This window comes from Cataglyphis hispanica, chromosome 11 (genome assembly GCF_021464435.1).
Source record: "Cataglyphis hispanica isolate Lineage 1 chromosome 11, ULB_Chis1_1.0, whole genome shotgun sequence".
NCBI lineage: Eukaryota > Metazoa > Arthropoda > Insecta > Hymenoptera > Formicidae > Cataglyphis > Cataglyphis hispanica.
Genome location: NC_065964.1, coordinates 6599889 through 6624168, shown reverse-complemented (window position 1 = coordinate 6624168; position 24280 = coordinate 6599889). Strand labels below are relative to the sequence as shown.

Sequence of the window (24280 nt, the reverse complement as noted above, 5' to 3'; positions counted from 1 at the left end):
AATTTGACTAATCAGAACAAAGAAACCAAAATTTCCTTCTTCTCATTGGTCAAATTTCAATCTTCAATGTACAGTTTCATACGAGCTTATACGGGCTTTTTAGAACTACGTTCTTTCGTAGAAAGAGATCTCCATCTATATTTATATTATGTTCATGTATCTCTCCGCACTCCGCACGGATAATTCAACAGTTCAGCAACTGCATGCTTCATGTATTTATTTATATTATGTTTCTTTCCTTGTCAAGCGATTAGGAAGGATCACGGATCAATTGTAAAGTGAAAATGTGGTATGTTCTTAGGAGCACGACATGAAATATTGCACATTGCTCGTATAAAATATATAGATTGAACATTTAACTGTTGCATAAAATATATTAAATCCTCTATTATATTTATAATTGTCACTTTTAGAGAGCTTAAAATATAAACATTGCATATACACATTTATAACACAATAACAATAATAATAACAATAAGCAAGAAATTACATTGCCATAATGTTATTACAATATTTTAAACATGTAATGTTTTCAAATACGTGATGTTTTTTATATAATATAAAATTTCATATATCATATCGATATATAGTTTCATATTATTGTACACAGGAAATTGTTTTCTGCGCCTGCCGTCATCCGTCACGTAATCTGCCTATATCATGACTTATACGGGTCGGAATATTAATGTTCGTGAAAGTACGTGTGATGGGCTATTAAAATTAAGGAAGACATCTAAAGAAATTCTACTGCATCAATAATGGTAAGATATATCTCAATTAAATAGTATAATATACAGTTTGTGTTATTTTCTGTGCATAATTTTTGACATATGAACATGTTTCTTGATTATTTTTTATAATTCTTAAACGGCAATAATTAATAAAAACTTCTCACTAAAGCCGATCTTTTTTAATTGAAATGCCGATAGGTATATAAATAAAAATATTTTTGCTTTCAGCGGATTAAATGTAATTAAATTTAGTTAAAAGCTAGATTAATTTTTCGAATTCTTGAAAAAATGGATTTTACAAATAGATCACTATATAATATTTAATTCTTTTCTATATTTTAATAATATGTGTTTTATGAGCAGTATTGATATATACGTCGTAATAACCGCTCTTTTTTTGCTTGGAAGTTCTCTTTTTTTTTTTTAAGTATTATTTGGGACGAGAGTATGCATTTTTATGTCACGTGCAATTTTTTTCATAATTCTATATTTCTAAATATTTGACAAATTTTCATTCTTTTACTTTCCGTAATGTTATTGAGTCATTATTACACACATTCCATGCTAGCTTTTATATCGCTTCTCTATCTCTGGCATTTCTCAGCACTTCCTATGTTCCGCCAACACGTTCACCTGTCTACCGCCACCTGCCTTCTTAACCAACTACACACGGCGTACATGCGTCACAGCCGTGTATGCTCTGCTGTTAAGCATAATATTCTAAGGGACTTTAGTTCGCCTACATAGCACACGTATAGTGAGGCCATGATCTTTCACCACATACTTGTGTCCATCCGGTAAATACGACCACGACCGCCCGCGGTCGTGCAGTCAACGTTACGCTGTCGTTGACTACGGTCGTGAATCGAGTTGACTTCGCAGTTTTGATAAGCGTTTGAATATCGTAGAAGACGCCGAAGAAAGAGATCCATCCGCCCATACGCGATACAGACTAAGTTCGACGAACTCTAAACGGGAGGAGCATCGGCGATATCATTGCCCCGCAAATGCCTCGGGATACTCTCGGAAATGTTTGCAATGTTCGCGAGCATTTCGTAAAAATATTCTCAATGTAACAGTCACGTGGTATTGAATCTTCCGCTTCTACTATCTGAAAGGGCGAAATATATTTTACGATTACACCAATTTTACAAATATCTCTTATAATTATTAGTGCAAAAAGTTTCAAAGATACACACAAGTTGGAGAGATAAAATTAGAATAAAGACTTTAAAAAAGATTTTTAACGTAAATTTAGAAAACGATTTAAAAATTTAAAGATAAACGTTATTTTTAATCAAACGTGATTGAAATGAGAACAAATTCGTGATATTTATATCAACAACTAAAATTTCGCGAAAGATCTATGATAGCGCTTGTCGATTTGCAACATATAATAAATGCGATTTGTCAACATTGGACATTATTAAAGAGGATCGTTCCTCGTCCAGCATGCCTGCTTTTGGTTTCTTGATGCAGTCAACCGAATGTATCAACGCCGATTTATGATGTCAACCGGATATCTCAAACGGTAAGCTCTCGCTGCAATTATTTGACAATTTTGTGTGTAGGGGAAACATATAAAATTACATCAATTAACAAATGGTATCTGGAAAATAATTATTTATTCTCTCTCTCTTTATCTCTCTCTTTCCCTTTAAAAATTGATTTTATCTTTTACATTCCCTTATCTGTATCAACTATACGTAGCGTGCATAGAAATAATTTCCCATACATTAATATTTATATATAATATTATATTGGGTTACAGCTAATAATAATTTATTTAAAAAATTAATTTGGCTATGTTGAATTAAAAAAATCAATTATTGATTAATTGAAAAAAAAAAAAAATTAATCAATTGAAAATGTCAATCAATCAAAAAAGCTATGGGTTATTTCGAAAAACATTGTCCCTGCCCAAAACACACAGGTATCGTTTATGCGTTCGATAGTACATATATGCACGTGGTGTGTATTATAATGAAAGCGAATGATCATTTCGTACCGATCAAATTGGGCGGCAATATGCTGTGGTTCAACGCAGCTGCTGCTGTCTGGCCTGGTGCTTTTTAGAACAGCTGACAGCTGCGTTTTCGGCATAGCAGTTTTAATTTTTTTGGGGCTTCACAAGTGGTTGGTTAATAATTAACAATCTTAAATGTAATCGGAAAATAAGAAAAAAAAATAATAAAGTTAATAGTTTATACAATACGCTTCGTGTGCAAAATTATCATTTATCTTAAAATTACTGATATAACATTGATATTTTCTTATACTTAGTATTATTTTCTCTCATCTTATATAGTCATTCTCTCATACATATAGTCACTATTAATTACAACATAGAATACGTGAACTGAAAAAAAATATTCAATTCAAAATCTAAAATAAATGGATAATATATCGAATCTTTTTCTTTCTCTCTCTCTTTTTTTGACATTACCGTGAGGAATCCAACACTTGTATTCACTATCTAGTATTCAAAGTGCTGCGAAACTCTCCTTTCACTTAGTCACTTTGCGACACCAGTCTTTCATTGCGCTTCCACACTAACTATACTTACGTCGATTACACAAGCATAAGTAATCGCAAAGTGACCGCAGAAGTCCAAATACAAAGCGAAACATTAGTTTATCAATTCTTTGCTTTACTCGAAAGAAGATAAAATTATTTTCTATCTAAAATCTATTGCACGTTATATATTTCTTAGAGATGATAAAAACAAGAGACAACTATCTTCTCTTTCTTAAATAAATTGATTATATGTGTTATTGTTTTGTATTTGTATTTAAGTAATTATCAATTGACCCAAAAAATTAGTTTGATTAATATACATTGAAATAAGAACAAGATCTGCCATTACGTTAATAAAATATTATGAATTTGCGAGTAATATATGAAGAATATATATAATATTGCGAGTAATATATGAAGAAAATAATATAGAAAAAAAAATGATAAAAATAATATCGCTTTGTGTTTTTCTGGGCTATTATATTTAAGTACATATATCGAATGACCAAATGTGTTAAAAGAGCAGATGTAGAGCAGGGCAGGAAATTCAAGGTTTTATATGTATAACAAATACATGTAAGAGGCAGCTGATACGAACACAAATGCAGACTTTGCCTTGGAAAAAAACAAGGATGCTTTTTTTTACAATGATGGCAATAGTAATTGATTTCTTAAAGAGATATTACATAATTAAAATTTAGAAATTATTATATCTAAGTTATATATTAAAATATATTAGTTATATATTATCAAAGTTATAAATTATCAAATACATAAAAATTTTGTAGATTATTTTGTTTTCTTTTAAATGTCTGCTCAAAACCTGAGAATATTTTTCTGATGAATTTAAAAATTATTTATTTTTTTTATATTTACATTAATTCTTACAGAAAATCGCACAGTGCAATAATTATTAACAAATTTGAAAAAGAAATATAAAAAGATAAATCAAATTTTTCACATATATATTAACGAAATTCTAATTTATATTATGCAAAATTTACTATGATTAAGTACTAAAAATTTGTAAAGGAATCAATATGCCAGACAGAAATTAGATAGTGCACAATTGTGAAGCAGAAGACACAAAAGAAAGGTTGCCGATTAACGAGAGAAAAAGACGGAGAGATAGATAAATGAAGAGAGAAATGGTGAGGAAGAGAGAGAGAGGAAAGGGAAAAAGAAAGGCAAAGGAGGATGGGAACGGAAGAGAGAGAGAGAGAGAAAGAGAGAAAAGTTTGCAGCTGCTGTATGTGACAGCTGCACACTTCCCAATATTATTCTCCGAACAGTGTTCCGTCCTATCCTTCCTCCGCATATACGCTCGATCCCTCCCATCATCTTGCCAGGTGCTCCTTGTATCGTCGCCAGCACGCTTCGAAAAACCCTCCTTTGTCCCTTCAACAGCGCTCCGTCTGTGCTGTAAATGTAGAACGTGTGTGGACTCGACGAAAATCCCTACTTCTTGAAAAGAAAATTTATCCGATCGCGTGGAAAATCTCGGAGACGGAGATTGCTCGCGCATATGGCAACTTCATATGCCACCTTTAGCTTCGCGATTGAGGGCAGATGCATGCGACGCAAAGTACAGACGCATCGATGAATGATCGATTGACTAATATTGTTAAATAAATCTTAAAAGGAATTTCACTATACATATTTAAAGTTGAAGCGTGCACAACAAGATGGAATACTTCTACGTTATTAATTATTAATTTAAATAATTTATTTCTGCATTTACATTTTTTTATAAATTTATATACATTTTTATATTTCTCTCATTTTTATCAACTATCATAATTTTGAATATAAAAAGCACCTCCATTTTTTTACGTTTCTTCTCCTAATCTTTAATATATAAAAATACATATTCATTTTTTTTTTGTATTAAGAAATTTAAAACTATTAAATCCTCAATAAAAAACTTGAGATCAATGGAAGGGTAAACAATCAAAAATATTAAAGATATATACAGAAGAAATTGCAAAAACATCTATTACAGTTTAAAGCTGAAGTGATTTAATGAGCGGCGATAGTGAGCATTCAATAAGTGATTAATATATCTAGATATTTATTCGCTTATTCAACGATTCGGCTTCGAGGCATGACACGATACGCGATAAATCGTTTTTGCGACTATTGGAATATATCAAGATTTGAAATAGTGTGGCCGGTCACCGGCCAAGAGAGCCAATTCGAGAGACATCCTGTAGCCAATAATCGGTGGGGGGAAGGTCGAAGAAGGCCGTGGTTAGATCTCTGGTCTGCGCACAGTTGAATGCACGGGTATATATCGCGGCATATATGTAGTTCCAGCAATGTCGTTATTCTCCCTTCTCCCGTATACTACTCTACAAACTTGCACTTGGCAACACGTGTCCCTCTTTTCTTGATCGGATCGTCGATAAATTTTTTTCTTTTCTCCAAAAAAGACGTACCGAGACGAGAGACGAAATCGAATTTTATCACACCCTTCCCATTTCTTCGTATATATATATGCTTTTACGAACTGATTAGTTTCTTCATCAATCATAGAAAATCATTGCAAATCGTGAAAATCATGCAAATTTTATATATAGATATTTCAACATTCCTTAGTTTCGCAACAAAGTTTACAGCAGCGTCTAATTAAATCGTGAGACGGAATTAATAAGCACGCTTTGCAGAGTCCAAATTGTTCGTCTAAATTGTTTTTTTTTTTTTTTTTAAGAAAAAAAATTATTTTACATGCATATATTTTTTCATTAATAATCTGTCTTTCTTTTATCGATACTATCTTCTCAGTTATCTAGTTATCTTATTCTAAAACGAAAGTCTATTCTTGCGAGAGAAGATTATAGTCTAAAGATTAGATTTAACAATATTTTAATCTTAACTATTTCTTTATCTTTTTACATCTTTAATCCTAAAGAAATAAATTAAAATACAAAAAAATAAAATAAGTTAAATTAAATTGGATTAAATTAAAATTGACATTTCAATATTAACACTGTGCGAATATGTATCTGTGAATTGCATTAAATTTTAATTTATAAAATAAATCGCTTGAACGTAATCGGTTTCATTTCATGATATCCTGTTTTTTTTTTTTTTCTGGATCGTCAAAAATTTTATTGAGTTATGCAGTATAACATCTGATTGCGAGATATAATAAGTATAATGAAAAACTTGGAAAATTACATTCGTGTCACGTTGCGGACCATTCTTTACCTCACGGAGTTTCTCCCGGTCGTTCCAATGGCTCTCATGGCTCGCGACCGATTCTTTCCCCTTTTTCTCCTTCTTCGCCATCTCTTCCTCTTCCTCCTCCACCATCGGTATAACCACCACCACTACTATCATCGTCATCGTTCCCATCGACACCATGATGCTCGGTCCAGAGGAACTGCAGAACTAGTCGCAGCCTGTCGCAGCTTGCGTATCAATCTCTCGGGAGGTGCTTCTGATTTAAAGTACGATTTGTCAGATTCTTCGATGATCGGATGTCATATAATTCGGCCGTTTCAATTATCACGGATGCGAAAAATTGGCTCGGATTATAAGATAGTGCTCGAAGCGGCTTCTAAAAAAAATTACAAAACTTTTATGGGATTGCGAAAAAAGATATTCGAATTTGTAAACAAAACGTGATAAGAAGAAGGAACGAATCTGCCTCTCCTAGCCCACAAATTCATATATATATATATATATATATATATATATATATATATATATATATATATATATATGTGAATCGAGACATCTCGGTTTTTACTTTTACGTGAGTGACATTTAGTGCATTTAACTTTGAAGATGGTGCGCGGTCTTTCGCAGTGGACCAAAACTCTGAGTTTCCCAGCGAGGGTGTCACCCCAAAGACCCGTGAAAGAATCCAAGGGTTTTCACGTAAGTCCCAGTGCTAGCCCCACAACACCGCCCAGCCCAATCAACGATACGATGGACAAAACGCCTATAATTACTGACGAGGTTAGATACATTTGTTTTTCTCTCTTTCTTGCCATTTTTCTTCATCTTTAATTTAATTAATCTTTCAATGCAAAGCTGTGGTATTTTTAACCGAATAATATCTAATTCATATTTTCGTTTTCTTATATAATTCGAAATAGCTGATTTATCTCTATACGTAACACACTGCATAATCAGGATGTCATAATAATAATAATCATACGTAACATTCGTCCGTTATTCCGTTATATAAAATTCCGTTTCCCCGATCGTCATCCTAATGTCAATAGCAAGTCGCGAACGAAAAAAAAAAACGAAATGTTTAAAGCATCGAAAACAGTGATCTCGATATCGACATGATTTTCAACGGGAATAAGCTTATCACGATCCCTTTGAGAAAAACTGTTGATTCTGAGATGCATGCGCAAGCATTCCGCATGCAAACGGTTCGTCTTGACAGTCGACGCATTTCAATATGTCGCTAGATACTGCGAACGCGACAAGACACTTGGCACTTGGCCCTTCCTCGCGTCCATATGATTCGTGGAATTTCGTGCGCGAGCATGTCCGGTGCCGTCTCACTGGAATAAAATGTTAGCTGTAAGGCTAGTCGACGGCAGCGGAAGCGTGGGAACCGAGCGTAACAGATGGCCTCGACCGCTTCCGAAGTCATTCGACTTCTCTCTTATTGCGCAGCTCTTCCCCGATTCGCACGTGCTTCTATTATCATTTCGCCGATACGAATCGACAATTGATATGTTTGATCGTATGATGCGAATGTACTTCGGTTAACAATTTTCTAATTCCGAATTGTGTGAAAGAAACAATAATGAAGTAATTAAATTATCGAAGTTAAGTGATATTAACAAATACTGCATTAATAAAATATATATAGTTTTTTGAAGTTTGAATTTTGCATTCTAAGTTTTTTTCGTATAAAAAAAAAATGAATAAATAATTGATTTTAATGCAATAATATTTTTTTCTATTTTTTTTTTCTTCTCAAATATTTAGATGACATTTTTGACATTTTGATTTTCTCCATATCAGCAGCATGATGTCTACATCAAAGCCAAAGTCATAATTCTTAAAATAGCTACTTTCTCTGAAAGAAAACGACATTAATTAAAAAATGTATAAATTTTCATTGAGAACAGCTCTCTCAAAATTTTTTCAAGCTTAATCGAAGCACTCTTTTTATTGACACATAAAAATGAATAATGTAAATAAACAAATTTATAATAAAATTATTAAGAAGTTTAGCGAAAATAAAGAGAAAAAAAGTCTCATTTATTTCATCCCAACTATTTTTGGAGGATTTCCAAATCAATGTATCATACCTGCTATATCGGCTCGGAATTATATATGTATATTTTATTCAACTGCACATGCGAATTTCGAGTCCAAGTAAGAGCGAGTCACGCGTGACCTTCTATGGTTCCTCTGTTATTTGCGCTATCCGAGAATGCGAGAGAATAAACTCAAAATGGTTACGAGTGTGCAAGTAATTATTATGTGTAATATAAAAACTCGGCTTCTTTGCTCCTCTCTCTTTCTCTTTCTCTCTTTTCCCACGATAACATTCTCCGGCTGGGCTACGCGCCGGAAGCGGCGCGGCTCTATGTACGTGCGTTTTTTTTTTTCTTCATCATGCATTGTTCCATCGTCGCGCATTCCATGACATAAAGTTTTCCATGCTCGGTGCCGTTCGTGAACGAGAACGTTACGCTCTGCGGCAATCCGCTACGAAGGGAGATAATGCGGCAACTTGATTCGTTCGTTCCGCGTTCAATACTAAATAAACATATGCATTTTATCTCAGAATTTTTGTCGTTGAAACGACATGGACACAGTTGTTATCTTTCGTATGGACGTATCTTTTCTATGTACTCAATTTACACATTTACATATTTTTCGGAAAAATAAGAATAAGAATATTCTCGTAAACTAATATCAGAATAAGAATCATCTCGTAAATTTTTCCACGAACGTGTGGTGGATATATAAAGAACTTTTCCTTAGAGAGAAAGAGAGAATTTATTTATTTTTTTTTTAATGGGAAACCAAGACATTTTCATAATTATTTATTATTATATAATTTATTTCAATTATTCAATTATTCATTTAAAAATTCTTCAATGTCGCTATATTTTCCTGAAATTAAATATTAAAAGAATTAAATATTAAAAGAAAATTAAATATTGAAAGTTATTTAGATATATAATTTAAAAAAAAAACGAAACTCATAAATGTGGAAAAAAAAAATAATTTTGATAGAATTATAATCAGGAAAAAAGTTTTTAAATAATATTTGTTTCTTAAATATTTTCTCTGAAAAGAAAATATATGCTATAGCATATATATATGTATATATATATATTTTTTTTTTTTCATAATCTTTTTTAACACACTTTGAATGGTTATAATAATTCGTCTTTGTTGCTATGATATTATTCGAATAGATTCATGTTTTCGAGAAGGAGGAGGCGGTGGGATCAACGCACACTCTCGTCGCGTCGTATGTTAATTTTCAACTATTTGTCAAGGTCAAACGTTAAAATTCGAAAAGAGAATGTCCGGATAGAGCGCGAATTCGCAATAGCAGAATTCGTTGGAATATCCTGTCTTCAAGTCTTAACGAGGAAAAGAGAAGATTATACCTATTATAATTTATAGACGTTTGCACCAAATCGAGCCGTATTATGATATTTCGATAAATAATCAAAGAGTATTGATAAATAATCAATACACATGGCTATCAATACTCGAATTTCTCTGATGTAAAACTTAAAACTGCATAATATGAAATAATGTCGTATATTACGCAAACTGAAAAAGCAATATGAACTTAATCGTTAATATTATAACAATATTTATCTGTCTTAGTATAGAGTTAGCTACAGAATTATATTTGATTCGTCAAAGTTAAAAAAAAAAAAAAAAATCACGTCGACCGTTGACAACATTATTGAGCGTTAAAGATTGAACATTCAACATGCTGCAAGGTGCAAAGAATAAGTGGAACGTATGAAGATCGATTGTTATCGTCTGTTATTTTACCGTAATATGCCTGTTTGTCATATTGGCTAGCTCTTCTAACACCAGGAATCTATCGTAACTTGAAAAGTTTCTTTTTATTCAAAAAAAAAAAGGATTATGTAATTTAGAAGAAATTTCTGAATCTACTAATTATTATTATTAATGACTCTATCATGATCTTTTGTATGTGTGTGTATGTGTATATGTGTATATAGATTTCCTTATCTTTATATATTTCGACTCTTTTTTCGAAAGCAATCTGGAGGAAGAAGACAGGTTCGTCTCTTTCTCATTTCTTTTCTGTTATTTATATCTCGCCGCTAACGACTAGCTGGTTGCGTTAAGTTCCTCGACCTTGCCGGTCGTGCAAGTTTCTGCTTGCGAGCATCTCCGAACGTGCTCGCACATGTATTATAAGCCGGATGCATTTGTGTACGACGGTATATAAATGTTAGTCTCATGATTTCCTCTCCTGACCAATTTCAAGGAAACAAGTTAGTCGAATAGGTCGAATACGGGAGAAATATGAAAATGCATAAATTCGTAACATATATTAATAATTAAATATTAATATTAATATATTATTGTGCCATTAGAATAATTATGAAATAGTAGCAACCGATTAAGTCAATAGATGATGTCGCGACAATAGATACAAAGTATTCTTAGATTGCGCACCACCCACGTGGTTCTCAGCATGCGGCTGCATCTCCCACAGTGCTTTGTTATTTTGAAGAATAGATGAACTATGTAATGACGTGTCCGGAAATAGTTATTGACAATTAAATCAGACATAGATTCGAACGAATTGAATGTCGATTTGAACGGTTTAAAGTAAAAAAATATTCGAGTCTCAAATTCAAACAATTTAATTTGATATCATTTTTAAATCATTAAATATGGACAATATATAGTTTATGATAATTTATAATAAGGTATGATTTACAGCAGTTTATACGAATACGCAAGACAATAAAGTTATGCACTTAATTTTACAAATTTCAATCAGTTGATAATCTAGTGTTTGTAATTCCGATTATGATAGTTTTAAGATTTTGACAAAGGATAAAGAAGCAAAAGCAAATAATATCTTTCATCGTTCTGGTCTTTTTTAGACCTTCCAAGACACGGAGGCCGAAAAGGCAATAATGGGTTCAGTCGTATACTGCATACATCACAAGGATGGCTGCAAATGGTCGGATGAATTAAGGAAGCTGAAGGTAAGATTATTCAAAACAGAATTTGATATTAGAAAAAAAATCTTGACAGAGAGACGTATATCAAATCTCGCTTTTATCAGGCGCACTTGAATACATGTAAACATGATGCGGTTCCATGTGGCAATAAATGTGGAGCGATGATTCCTCGTGTACTTATGGAAGACCATCTGAAATATACCTGCGCCCAGCGTAGGGCTCGTTGCGACTTTTGTGCCAAAGAGTTTACTGGACATACTTTAGAGGTACAATAATTTTATCGACTATTATTAATTTTCTACTAATTTATTTTAATCATTTTTATGTGAAATATGAATGTTCCATTCAGTAACTTTTTTAAAAACTGTTACTCTTGCCTTAAAAAATCATTAGTTTCAGTCTTTAAAAAATAAAATATTTGCAGAAACACACGGGAACATGTGGCTATGAGCCTCTGTATTGTGAAAACAAGTGCGGAATGAAGGTGCAAAGGCGACACCTCGGACAGCACAAGTTAGGAGAATGTGCCAAAAGATTGGTCGCCTGTCGTTACTGTAACAAAGAATTCGTTTTCGATACGCTCGGCGCTCATCACACGAAATGCGGTCGATTCCCTGTTGCATGCCCTCATCGTTGTGAAACCGCAGTGCTTCCTCGAGAGGATCTCGAAGTTCACTTAAAGGATCATTGCACCACACATCTACTTTCCTGTACATTCAAGGACGCTGGTTGTCGCTTCAAGGTACTATTTTTTCTCATGTTATAGCTTATATCCGCTCTATAAAAGATAAGTAAATCAAAATAAATTGAAACGGGTTTATTTCTGCAAAATAAAATATTACGTATTTAGAATAAAAGATTAATTTATCTTTTTACATAATCATATGTATCAGAGATGGACTAAAGTTTCATAAATTTATTGATTAATAATTATGATTAAAAATTAATTAATAATTATAACATATAATTAAAATTTTTAATCATTGAATTAATCTGCGGCATTAATCAATTGTTTTTAAATTTTTAATTATAACAAAAAGAATCGAATAAAAGAAGCGCTGTATACATATAATTGCGATTTATACAATCAATTAATAAATGTTAATCAGATATTATGAATTAAAAAATAATTATCAATTATTAATTGTTAGTTTGTAGTTAAAATATGATTAAATATATATTAATATTAAAAATTTTGTTTTATAGGGAAATAGATTTTCGCTTGATAAACATCTAGAAGAATCCGCAAAAATGCATCTAAGTCTCATGTGTAGTCTCGTAACGAAGCAGCAACATCAAATAACCAGTCTAAAGTCAGCGATCAGCAAACTATCATTGAATTATACGGGCACACTTATATGGAAGATTACCGACTATGCCACAAAGATGTCAGAAGCGAAAGCGAAGGAAGGAATGGAGCTTGTTAGTCCACCTTTTTATACTAGTCAATACGGATATAAATTGCAAGTATGTCGAATATTATATAAACAATCATTATATATTCGATTTTCCATTATTTGAAATCTTTAAAATTCTTTAAATAACATAGAGATTTTAATTTATCTATTGTGAATTTTTTTTAGTCTTAATAAATGTTTTTTGCGCGTTTATATTAGAATTAATAATCGCGCGTTTGTTTTATAGCTGACAATGAAAATAGAAAATTACAAAATATATCGAGTATCAGTTTACTAAAAGAACTTTTCTATTACACAGGCTTCGATTTTTTTAAATGGAAATGGAACCGGAGAAGGCAGCCACATCTCGATATATATAAAAATCCTGCCTGGCGAATATGACGCACTTCTACGATGGCCGTTCTCGCACAGCGTATCGTTTACGATGTTTGATCAGACAGTCATTGCGGAGAAGGCTTGCAACATCGTAGAAAGTTTCATACCTGATCCGACGTGGAAGAACTTTCAACGGCCAAGTCGCGAACCAGATTCTCTCGGTTTCGGCTTCCCAAGGTTCGTGTCCCATGAGATGGTGAAGAAGCGACACTTCGTCAAAGATGACACCATGTTTATTCGAGTTAAAGTGGATCCTAGTAAAATCGTAGCGGTTTAAAAAATGCGTCAACACGATGATTCGACTAAAGCATTACGTTTATGGTTACGAACTTTAATGTGATATTTCCGAGTACTCGCTTGAACAAGGCATACAGTACTTATACTATTTTAAATTATGTGGCAATAATGCAAACTGTGAAACCCCGAGTGAAAACGCAAATATAGGCGAGAATTGTGTCGTCTATCTACGTCATGACAATTTTGTTTCGTTTGTTTAGACATTATTACAAGTATTGCTGATATAATTGTAGAATTAATAACTTATTGACACTGCCAAACACGATGCATCAAAACGTATTTACTTTTTCAGTTTCATGACTTTTTCTTTTATTTTTAAATTTATTACCGTATAATTATTTTCTGTGGTGTATAATTTAAGCATACTGAATATTAACCCTCGGATAGAGTGAATACGAGCGGGAAAGCCGAGTGCACGGTGGAGGCTGGGTCTATTTTGATTTATAACGAAATTTCATTTGCACACATCCCAGATTAAAATTTTATATATATACATATACATTTATATACATACACACTATACTTGTACATGACAAAACAAAAAGAATCATTTAAAAAATAAGAATTGATATTTTTGAACAATGCACACAAAATATTTATTTCCATAAATATATTTAACTTTTTTGTACAAATTTCTTAAAACATTTTAAAAATATAGATCACATAAGTAACCTGGCATCCGTAGACGAAAGGTTAATATACATTATTAGCTTTATCATTATTCTACGATAGCTTGTGATTATTTGCTATCTTCCTAATGATCTGTCATTCATATTTATAAGATTATATCTTTTTTGAAAATATCTAATGAGTGAGCGAAAATCTTCGATTTTTTTAGTGGCCTTATAATCGCGACTGAAAGTTTATTCTTAGGGAATAAAAATCAAAGATTATTAAGAAATTTTGTATGTATTATAAGCTTAAAAAGTGTAAATATAAGTGTGGAATGCCATACAGTAATGGACAATGAATTAATTGAGACAAATTGACCAATGTAAATATGCACTTTTTATACATAGTGATAATGAGAAATGTGATCGAGATATGCTATAGTAAACATATGTAACAATTTAAAAGTTAAAATCGATTAATAAATTTGTTATATATTAATTATATGTAAAATATTTTCTTATTTTTTGTGCTGTGTGTAAATCCAATGTATGTATATACATTGTATATGAAAGATCCAAGAGAAGAATGTATGACTGATTTTAAATATCAAATAGTATATATTTTAAGAGAATTTTTCATGCCATGATAAAATGTAGAAAATAAATAAGATTTTTTTTTAAGTAATGATATTTTAATTGTAAAATTAATAAAGTGTAAAAATTCTAAAAATATTCATTTCTACTGATAATATAATAATAGCATTACTATATAAATAATTTCATATTTATTTTCTCCTGTTACATACTTCCACTGTATTGAGAATTAGTTTCTCCTGTATTTGCCTACAAAAAATAAAAACTAAATTATTATTTGAAGTGACAATATTATAATACAATTATCATCATAAAAAATCTATATTTACAGATTGTATCCGTAACATTTGATCTAATGCATGTGGCAGTAATGGACGTATACTATTAATTTCCATCGCAGTAAGATGATCCAGTCTTGCATGCACCCCTTCGCTCTTCACAAAAGCATCAACAGATGTCCGTAATTTAGACATTCTTGTATCCCATATATCCTATAACAATGCAAATTCTGATGTTTTATCTAAATTTTTATTCTCTGTGCAGATGCATATTGTATTTAGTCAACTTTTTCTACCTTTACAGATATCCTTATACGATCTGCATCAGGTATATCGTCGTTTGCCACATTTAATAAGATTTGACTCTCGTCTATATAATGATTGCTTGGCATCTCCGTAAACAACCTAAAGAACAAAATTTGTTATAGATAAATGAGTCGAAATACTGTTTTGATCACCAGGAGACTTTGACATCAATGAGCAACGAATTTTAAAGAATTATTCACATACTTGGACATCTTTTCCATCTCCTTTCTCTCATTTAGACTTTCGATATCCATCCATTCTTGGCTAATTATACGACACTTTTGTTTCTGCTTGAGACATACGGCGAGCCAAATTGGCACTTTGACAGGCAAACCGGCGCGAAACGGTCCAACTGAACCAGAGATCAGATAAATCATATCCAAATTAAAATTCGGCACTATGTTTACCAGCTGCTTCTCGCCAAGGAACTCTGTGTTACTTGAATCCATATTTCATTAAAACTTTAATTCACTTTAAGTGTCATCTTTCTGTTGTTTAGAACATTTCGTTTGACGTTTTCCAATATTTCCGCTCGATTCTAACCTACTGAATTGTTTTGAACTCCTTTCTTCATGGATTTCCCTCCATAAAAGTGCTTTTACATGGCATCGAGCGTCTGCGCAGAAAATCTTTACCTAAAATTTTATTTATTTTATTTATTTCCTTATTTCTTATGTATTTTTCTTATTAATTTTATTTCCTTATTTATTTATTTTTTATTTATTTATTCCTTTTTTTTCTTTTTATTTATCTCTATCGAGGTGAACGTACGATATATGTTACGTTCACAATATGAATATAAATGAGATATTAGGAGAATATATATATTTTTAAAGAGATAATGCAATATGCAGTTCACTATCAGTAATACCTTCTAATACGCTCGAAAATTCATCTGACAATGAGTTAATAGGAGAATATATTTTGCGAAGAGGTCACATAACAATGCAGTTCAAGAGAGTGTAATGTGTCTTAAAACGCTCGAAAATTCATTTCTGAATTACCAGGAGATTATATTTCGCAAAGAGGTATGCTAATAGTAATAATTTTATATCCTCAAATATCTTCGAAAATTCGTCTGAGTTAACAGGAAAACATATTTTGCGAAGAGGTCGCGCGGTAATGTAGTTTACACAAGTGGTAACGTGTCTTAAAGTGCTCGAAAATTCATTTCTGAATTACCAGGAGTTAACAGGAGAATATATTTCGCAAAGAGGTATGCGCTATTCGGCGCAAGAGGTGGGGACAGGATTCGTAGGAAGGTGTGATCGATGGCTAATATGTACCTAAAATACTTCACGCTGATTGGTCGGATCATGGATCAATAGAATACACCTTTTTTATAATGGCCGATCTCAACCAATCAGCGTGGAGTACTTTATGTATGTATTAGCTATCGACCATGCCCTTTCTCACCACCTCCTGCGCCGAATAGCGCATACCTCTTCGCAAAATATATTCTCCTGGTAATTCAGAAAGGAATTTTCGAGCGCTTTAAGACACATTACCGCTCGTGAATGCCATTACCGCGCGATCTCTTCGCAAAATACATTCTCCTGCAAACTCAAACACGAATTTTCGAGGATATTTAAAGACATTAAAATTAATATCGTCATTTGGTATGACTTCTAACACGTCTCTTTGCGAAATATATTTTCCTAATATATTTTATCAATAATCATATGGTGAACGTAACATAGATATTCTCATTCTTACGTTCACCTCGCTAAGAAAATGGAACGAATCATTATTGGGAGCAATGAATAATATATATTATTATTATATCTCGCATTTTCACCGCGAAAAATAATTATATGAATAAATTATGGGAATTCGGGATGTAACAATAAATATCACCATATTACACATATAAAGATTTTATAACATCGATTTTATTTACAACTTTGCAATACACAATGTGCCTATATATGTATTAGGATCTCGCATACATACATTATTGATATAGATGATGATTAAAATTTAATGGATACGACTTATCATATTAGAATCGTTCTCACAGAGATCCTGCTGAGCATACACACCAATAGATGGATCTGGTGAACATATTTGATACAAAAATTAATAATAAAAATATAAAGTAAAAGAAGAGCAAATAAACATACAATTAATTGTCCTATATTTATTTAACATTAATCACTTAACTCTATCTAACTAAATCGCAATTTTCATTAACAATAAACTGCTTAAAAAAATGTATTTAAAGCTCTTGAGAACACAAACGTATTTAATGGACAAGGAAAAACTCACTGAGAACTGAAACTAACTTTTTTCTGTATCAAAAAAATTTAATTAAATTGCTTATTCTTATAAAATTTTAATTATATCTCTCTCTCTCTCAAATAAAATTTGATGTCAAATATTGTTATTTATTCTAATTTCAAAATATATTTTGCCAATTTATTATTTTTTAATAACAAAAACAAGAATAATATTTTATCTCAATATTTATATTATTTTTCATAAAAATATAATTTCAAGTCTTAAAAAAATGTTAATATCATCACATTTACCAAATGTGCCTATAAATTAAATACTTTTATAGAGAATGTAAAAGTGCAAAAGAAACCAAGAGAAATTGCATGATAATCTAGTTATAGCAAACAATATAATACGCAAATATTGTACAAACATCGTGCAAGTTCTACTTTGAGAATATGTAGACATGAATAAATATCATAATCACACGTATATTGTTTTATTTTGTACAATATTAAGTATATTGTTTTTCTCATTGTCAGTATATTTATTATTCTGCATTCCTTCGTGAATTCCGCACACGATATATTATCATCCTTGCTTAAGATGCTCAAAACATTCTAGAATACATCCTAAGATATTATTTCCACAAATTTTTAAATATCTATTCTAATTTATTTTAATTTTTTATTTACAATCTATGATTTAAAAAAAGTTATAGATGTATCACATTTATCACTTTGTTTAGATGCAGACCGAGTATCACTATTATTTTATTTAAACATAATTTATTTTAATGTAAACTTACATATGTAACATATGGCACTTCTAGTGAAACAATGATTAAAATAGAAAATGACAATAATTTGATAAAAAGACTAATGAATAAAAAATAAAAAAAAAATGTTCTATTTTTTGTTGTCTTTTTAAAGCTTTCAAGTATCTCATAGTTTCACGTTTACTTATATTATTCTATATACGGTTATCCCGCCTGTTATATCAATTCTATCTCGAGATCTCTCTAGAACAAGAAGATAATCGGGGTGCGGCGTGATTTAGCACATCGACCTCGATCATGAAAATCGATGCGGGTGGCGTTTCCTCTATTCTGTCTTCCTGCGCGGGCAAGAGGGGCAATAGCGATTTATACGTTTGTAGTTCCATCGAGGATGAGATCTCGCGGACGCTCGCGTCACCCTCGCTGGCCACCTCTTCCTCGCTCAATCGCTCATTCGCCGGTGCAGAATTGTTAATTATGACCGTAGCTTCGTTCATGATGTTGCTATCAACATTTTGACGTGTCTCTTTTTCTTGCATTGATAACACGTGTCTTTCGGAACGTGTGCTGCCTGTCCTCTTATTGTCGATTACCTGCAAATGTCAAATAAAAATAGACTATAGATTGAAATGTAAGTTGAATCGAATAAGGTAAATATTATGTGGAATGTAATTTAATTATCCTGGTTCTATTCCTTATTAATGTAAAGTATCTTTAATTTATTTTTTGCTATTAATCTCAATTTTATATGAATACTTTATTTGTATAAGTATATTAATATTTGGAGTGTATATGATATATCTTAAAGAATTAAAATAAAAGATTCTCTCTCTTTTAAAAATTTATTACAACTATAAAATATAATCTTTAAGGCAGTATAAATTATATGCAGTACATTAAATTTGATGGAAAAACATAACTTTATATTAATAATAAGTTGTACGTTTTATGCTAAGTTGTGGTTGTTTATTCTTTAGCTATATTATAAGTTATGACAATGTTTCAACCGCGAAATACTAGCGTATCTGCGGCATACATGTTATTTCAAATGTATAGAACATTAACTTATACAAAAAATAATTTAACTTTTAATCAAAGTAAATAATTTCACGCACATATATACTCACAATGCCAGAGAAATACTCTGCAATGCTGCTTTATTATCTAATATATATCTAAAATCTAAAATATCCTTAAGCTTAAAATAAAAAAAATAAATTCTCTCTCTTTCATTTTCTTTTTTAAAAAATATAAGGGACGCTAAAGCAAGAATTTTTCTTCCTATTTCACACTTGACATATAACTAAATATATGATCGAATAGACAGATTTACGCACCTGACGTAACAAACTCGATCTTTGACTCCTTGATTGAGGGAAATCGTTAAGCCGGTGAGCCTGAAGCTGCCTCTGCGAACCGACGAGGGATCCGCGATCGTAAATTACGCTGATTACGCTCGATTTGACGTCGCTGTGCGGGAAGAGCAATCGCCAGACGAAATTCTTGAGGGCGATGCGAAAATCCTTGAGATGATAGGCGTAGAGAAGCGGATTGCCGACCGAATTGATGTGCGAGAGGATGATGCAGAAATTCATTAGGAGATCGTTCACCTCGCATTTGGGGCAGAAGGCCTTCACGCAGTTTATCGTGTACAGCGGGAACCAGCAGACGATGAAGAAGAGAACGATACGCGAGAGATTCTGCGTAGCCTTGACCTCCCTTTTGCGCGCCGCGCCGAGCACACGCAGCATCGTCCCCGTAGTTTGATGACTCCCGCCGAGACGTAGACCACCGAGACGGCGAAAGGCACCACCCCCGCTGGAGTCCACCGTGACTATTTGCTGTAGCTACAACCGTCGTACCCGTTACACTTCTTAGCTATTTCCCTGCATCGCTGTTTGCCGCGTCGGCATTCAGTCTCTTTTGTGTGACTGACCTGCTTTACGATCACCCGATATATATGAGCGTAGAACGCAGCGATTAGCAAGGCGGGAAAGATTATTGTGGCGAAGTATAGGAACACGAGGTAGTCGTAATCCATAACTTTCGTGAAAATACATCTGTGATCGCTCGTCTCGCCGGCGTTCCATCCGAACAACGGCAGGAACCCCACTAAAGTGCCCGCTATCCAACATACGCATATTATACCTGAAAGCGAGCGTTTTTTTTTCTGTTAATCGTTTGCTAATTGGTTTTCTTTTCGATTGCTCGTCATCAATGAACCGAGACATGTCATTTCGTCATAGTCGTCGCGTGAGTGGATGTACGCGCGGCTCATGTTTGACAAGTAGATTCGTCAGACTGTCACGTCACGCAATTTAGAGCGGAAATGGAACAAATCACAAATTACGCACAATTTCGTGTAATTATTAGCTTGTCATATTTGTATCTTTACATCCAAATATGTACTTTAGAAAGTGATAATAGAGTACTATATTACATGGCTATCAAGCCTTCTTGTCTCTTTCATTAACATCGCTGTATTAGTTAATAACGCATCTAAAGATCTAATTTAAAGCTTCCTTTGTAACTGATCCTTAACTAAACAAGTCTGTAATTGAACGGTTAAGCTATTACATAGATGTCTAACCCATAATTCTCATTATTAGAACGATCCAGAATTATATTTATCACATGCGCGCTTTCATTGTAAATGTATCAAAGAAATTGTATTCGAGTATATTTATAGTAGTTTGGACTAATTTTATTTGACGTTTCTTAAAATAAAGACCAAAAATAATTTTTCTCTGATTGATATATTAATAGATACAACTCTAATCTATAAATAAATAAATATAATCTTTTTTGTCAGCCATAATTTATCATTCGAAATATCGACAATCTTGATTACTCGAAAATAAATTTTTTTTTTTTTACAGAAAAAAAGAAAAAAAATCAATTCACGTAATTACATAATCGTTATGCCGTGATCGCGTTTCTGTCCCTCGTGGGAGTGGAAGAACGATACCTCGGATCAACGTGCGGATCGTCTGCCATTAATCTCGTGACACGAGCGCCCGATATCAGGTATCAAATTAATAACGTTAGAGAATAAAGCTGGTCCCTCACCTATGGCAGTTTTGGTGCGTACAGTGCGCGAATATCCCATTGGATGCAGTATCGCCCAGTAACGATCGACGGACACCGCCACCAAGCAAAAGATGCTGATGGTGCAGAGTACGATGAGGACCGATACGGTGAACAGGCAGGCGTGTAGATTCGTCGGTAGACCGATGCTGGCGAGGATGGCGAACGGGATCGCGAACAGACCGACGAGAAGATCGGCCGCCGCTAGCGAGATGATATAATAATTCGTACGTCTGCGTAGCTTTCGTTCTTTGCCGAATACGATGATGACCAGGCCGTTGCCGAGGACGGCGCAGATCGCCACTAGAATCTCGCAGACGGTGTACGGCAGGTTCAGTTTCGCCTCCACCGACGACGCATTCCTTGGGTTCGAATAATGATCCAGATAATCGAGGTCAAATATCGAGTCGGTCGCATTCGACGCGAATCCCATCGCAATTATTACTTTTGAACGAAATGATGATTTTACGATCGCCGAGAATACAGGCGGACGATTCCCGATATCTTTCGATCTTGCATGATACCTGTAGTACCACGTGGTATATAAAGTCAACCGGTGCAATCGTGATGTTGACTCATAAATATGACAGCGTGATATTTTTGAGAAAGACAAGCAATAGTCATTGCTTCTTCAAGAGAGTTTTTAATATCTCTTAGATGTTTAATAATTATTACTTTCTCTCTTTTCTTTTAACTCTCGAACAGTTGCAGTCTCAAGCTAGCTCGCTGTATGTATCTACGTCAAAAGAGTAACTTTGTGTGTATTTATAATTTTCTTTACATACACACACACACACACACACACACACACACACACACACACACACACACACACACACACATATATATATATATAAATTTTTATTCGTGTTTACAAACATATACACACACTATTTTTGTGTTTAGATTTGTACATTCTATTTTTTGTTGAATATGAAATTAGTTCACTCGATGGAGATCGTTCGAAATCATAAATTTCATCATCAATGCCAGAAAAAAAAATGCTGTTAATTTATCACTCACGCGCTCGTTCCAGAATTAACTATTCTTCAACGATTACTAAACATTTCATTTTTCTCTATCTCACTGTCTCTATAAATATCGAAAGAATCGAAATGTTGCGCTATCAATTCGTGTATGAAATTTACACGTGACATCACTATACATACATGTATATGAGGTTCATCTTTCCTTGCATATAAAGTGTTCGTCAATTTTCGCAGCTCTTTTTTCAATATTTTTAATAATTAATATCCTCAAATTTTTTCGGCCTTATAGTTTCTTGTGAACTACACTCGCATCAGAAAAGATGAATATGCGATCGATCGGTCGCTTATTCGTCTCGCGTGATATGCTAACGGACGTCGTGCTTCCTGTCCATTTACTTATAGGAGGAGCAGCGAAATCGAGTTACGTGAGCGCGTAAGATGGATTTCCGCGCGATAACATCTAATGGAGCTGTATTTTGTGTCACGCGAATTCGTAGATACACCATCATCGTCGTTACGAAGCAAAGCGAGGAAACCGTCTTCATACTTTGCATCACATATCTTCTCACGATCGATCACGTGTTATTTATTATACATTATTTGCCGCGGTAGCTTGATTTTCGGAGCGATAAAAACTATGTATGACACCAAACAGACGAATAAAGAGACACGAATTAAAAAATATTATCACCGATCAGATCCCGAAATCGTGTATGCCAAAATTCCGTTATCAGCAATCGATCGCCAATTCGAGCTTCGTTACAATATTAATTTGCGTTCTTCTCGTGTCATTTATATACATCATCGAAAGAGCGGGAAAAGTTGCTGCGTAAAATCTGACAGTTCTCGATAAGAGAGTCGATCGATTGGCTAAATATTTATTTAAATTCTATTATATTATAGTCAATATGTATATTTCTTTTCTTTATACGGTATTAATTAACTCGATATACACAAGGTTTTTTCCTCCACATTACGCGAATGGTAAAGCTAAAGCGAACGCGTCCGCCTTCGCAACCCCGTGGCGTGTGACTGAGGTGTTCCTTGTGACAGTAGAAAACACGAGGAGGTGGAGGTGGAATCTCTAGCCCGTGTTCTCTTGCTCGTGTTTTTCCTTCCATCTTCGTTATCAAAACGTCAAGCTAGGGAAGACTTATTTGACGCGTTCCATATGTTACATTTGACCACGTGGTCGTGTAATATCGATATACTGCGGGCCGATGTAATAAGTTTATCAAATTTAACATGGATTCTCTTATAACTTATTAATATCGGTTTCTCGCTTGTAGCAGATGTATTAGTGTCAATTAATTTTCCAATTTTTTTTCTATATTTATTTCTTATTCTTCTAGAAGCTATATTCTTTAATGCTATCCTTGTCTTCTAAATGTCGAAAGTGCAAAGGATGTTTGACAAATCTATTCCATGTATATAACTTGATTATAATCGAAATAAAAATTATATTTGATAGAAATGTACGTGTAAAACTATTAGTATAAAGTTGCATTTGATCCTGCTTCTTATGTCTCACTTTACATGTAAATTACATTCGCACGCGCGTTATCAAAATAAGATGAGATTAAGACATCTGTATACTAAATGAATGGTCGCAATCATTCCTTTGTTAATTAAGTAGTAAGATTAATAACATGTTCAGCGGTTAGATAGAGAAAAACGTAAACTATTGTATGTTGATAGTTCTTTGTAATAATCAGTACAATAAGACCTGCACTGGTTAGAAAAAAAAAATCTATATCTGACGTGAGTCATTACTCTTGCTTATGACTATGCAATTGTATTTGCATAAAAGTATGAGCGAAAGATAACAACAAGGAAAATCAACAGGGTTGTTTATAAAAAAATAAAACATTACTAATTAGATAAAAAAAATTGATTTTTTGT

General features: G+C 33.0%; 3 protein-coding genes across 8 annotated transcripts; 1 reads left to right on the top strand and 2 right to left on the bottom strand.

Moving 5' to 3' along the window:
- Positions 1 to 159: 159 nt before the first annotated feature.
- LOC126853074 (TNF receptor-associated factor 4) lies at positions 160 to 14628 on the top strand. Of its 6 annotated transcripts, XM_050598482.1 has the most exons (9): positions 160 to 289; positions 611 to 761; positions 1336 to 2262; positions 7041 to 7214; positions 11348 to 11452; positions 11533 to 11694; positions 11853 to 12170; positions 12635 to 12895; positions 13145 to 14628. In XM_050598482.1, the coding sequence occupies exons 4-9, from the start codon at positions 7041 to 7043 to the stop codon at positions 13496 to 13498; spliced, it is 1374 nt and encodes a 457-aa protein (XP_050454439.1). In that variant the 5' UTR covers positions 160 to 289; positions 611 to 761; positions 1336 to 2262; the 3' UTR covers positions 13499 to 14628. The 6 variants fall into 6 exon arrangements, with proteins under 6 accessions (XP_050454439.1, XP_050454438.1, XP_050454443.1 ...); XM_050598481.1 differs by lacking the exon at positions 1336 to 2262; XM_050598486.1 differs by lacking the exon at positions 7041 to 7214.
- A 166-nt stretch (positions 14629 to 14794) lies between these two features.
- Positions 14795 to 15952, bottom strand: LOC126853075 (DNA replication complex GINS protein PSF2). Its single transcript, XM_050598487.1, has 4 exons — positions 15512 to 15952; positions 15298 to 15406; positions 15053 to 15214; positions 14795 to 14972 (listed from the first exon to the last, which is right to left on the bottom strand). The coding sequence occupies exons 1-4, from the start codon at positions 15754 to 15756 to the stop codon at positions 14928 to 14930; spliced, it is 561 nt and encodes a 186-aa protein (XP_050454444.1). The 5' UTR covers positions 15757 to 15952; the 3' UTR covers positions 14795 to 14927.
- A 1475-nt stretch (positions 15953 to 17427) lies between these two features.
- Positions 17428 to 22166, bottom strand: LOC126853240 (adenosine receptor A2b-like). The gene is given in 5 exon segments (XM_050598839.1): positions 17428 to 18567; positions 18569 to 18895; positions 19640 to 20149; positions 20239 to 20450; positions 21372 to 22166. Coding segments are annotated over 5 exon segments (1581 nt in total). The 5' UTR covers positions 21823 to 22166; the 3' UTR covers positions 17428 to 18486.
- Positions 22167 to 24280: the final 2114 nt, after the last annotated feature.

Bases quoted from the DNA above. Each gene is read 5' to 3' on its own strand.
- LOC126853075 (XM_050598487.1), bottom strand. From the start codon at position 15,756: ATGGATTCAAGTAACACAGAGTTCCTTGGCGAGAAGCAGCTGGTAAAC. The intron at 15,215-15,297 runs GTAGAAAAAGTT...GCATTGTTATAG, and splicing joins GTATAAGGATATCTGTAAAG to GATATATGGGATACAAGAAT. The intron at 14,973-15,052 runs GTAAATATAGAT...TATTTTTTGTAG, and splicing joins AAATGTTACGGATACAATCT to GCAAATACAGGAGAAACTAA.
- LOC126853074 (XM_050598481.1), top strand. The intron at 11,453-11,532 runs GTAAGATTATTC...CGCTTTTATCAG, and splicing joins ATGAATTAAGGAAGCTGAAG to GCGCACTTGAATACATGTAA. The intron at 12,171-12,634 runs GTACTATTTTTT...TTTGTTTTATAG, and splicing joins ACGCTGGTTGTCGCTTCAAG to GGAAATAGATTTTCGCTTGA.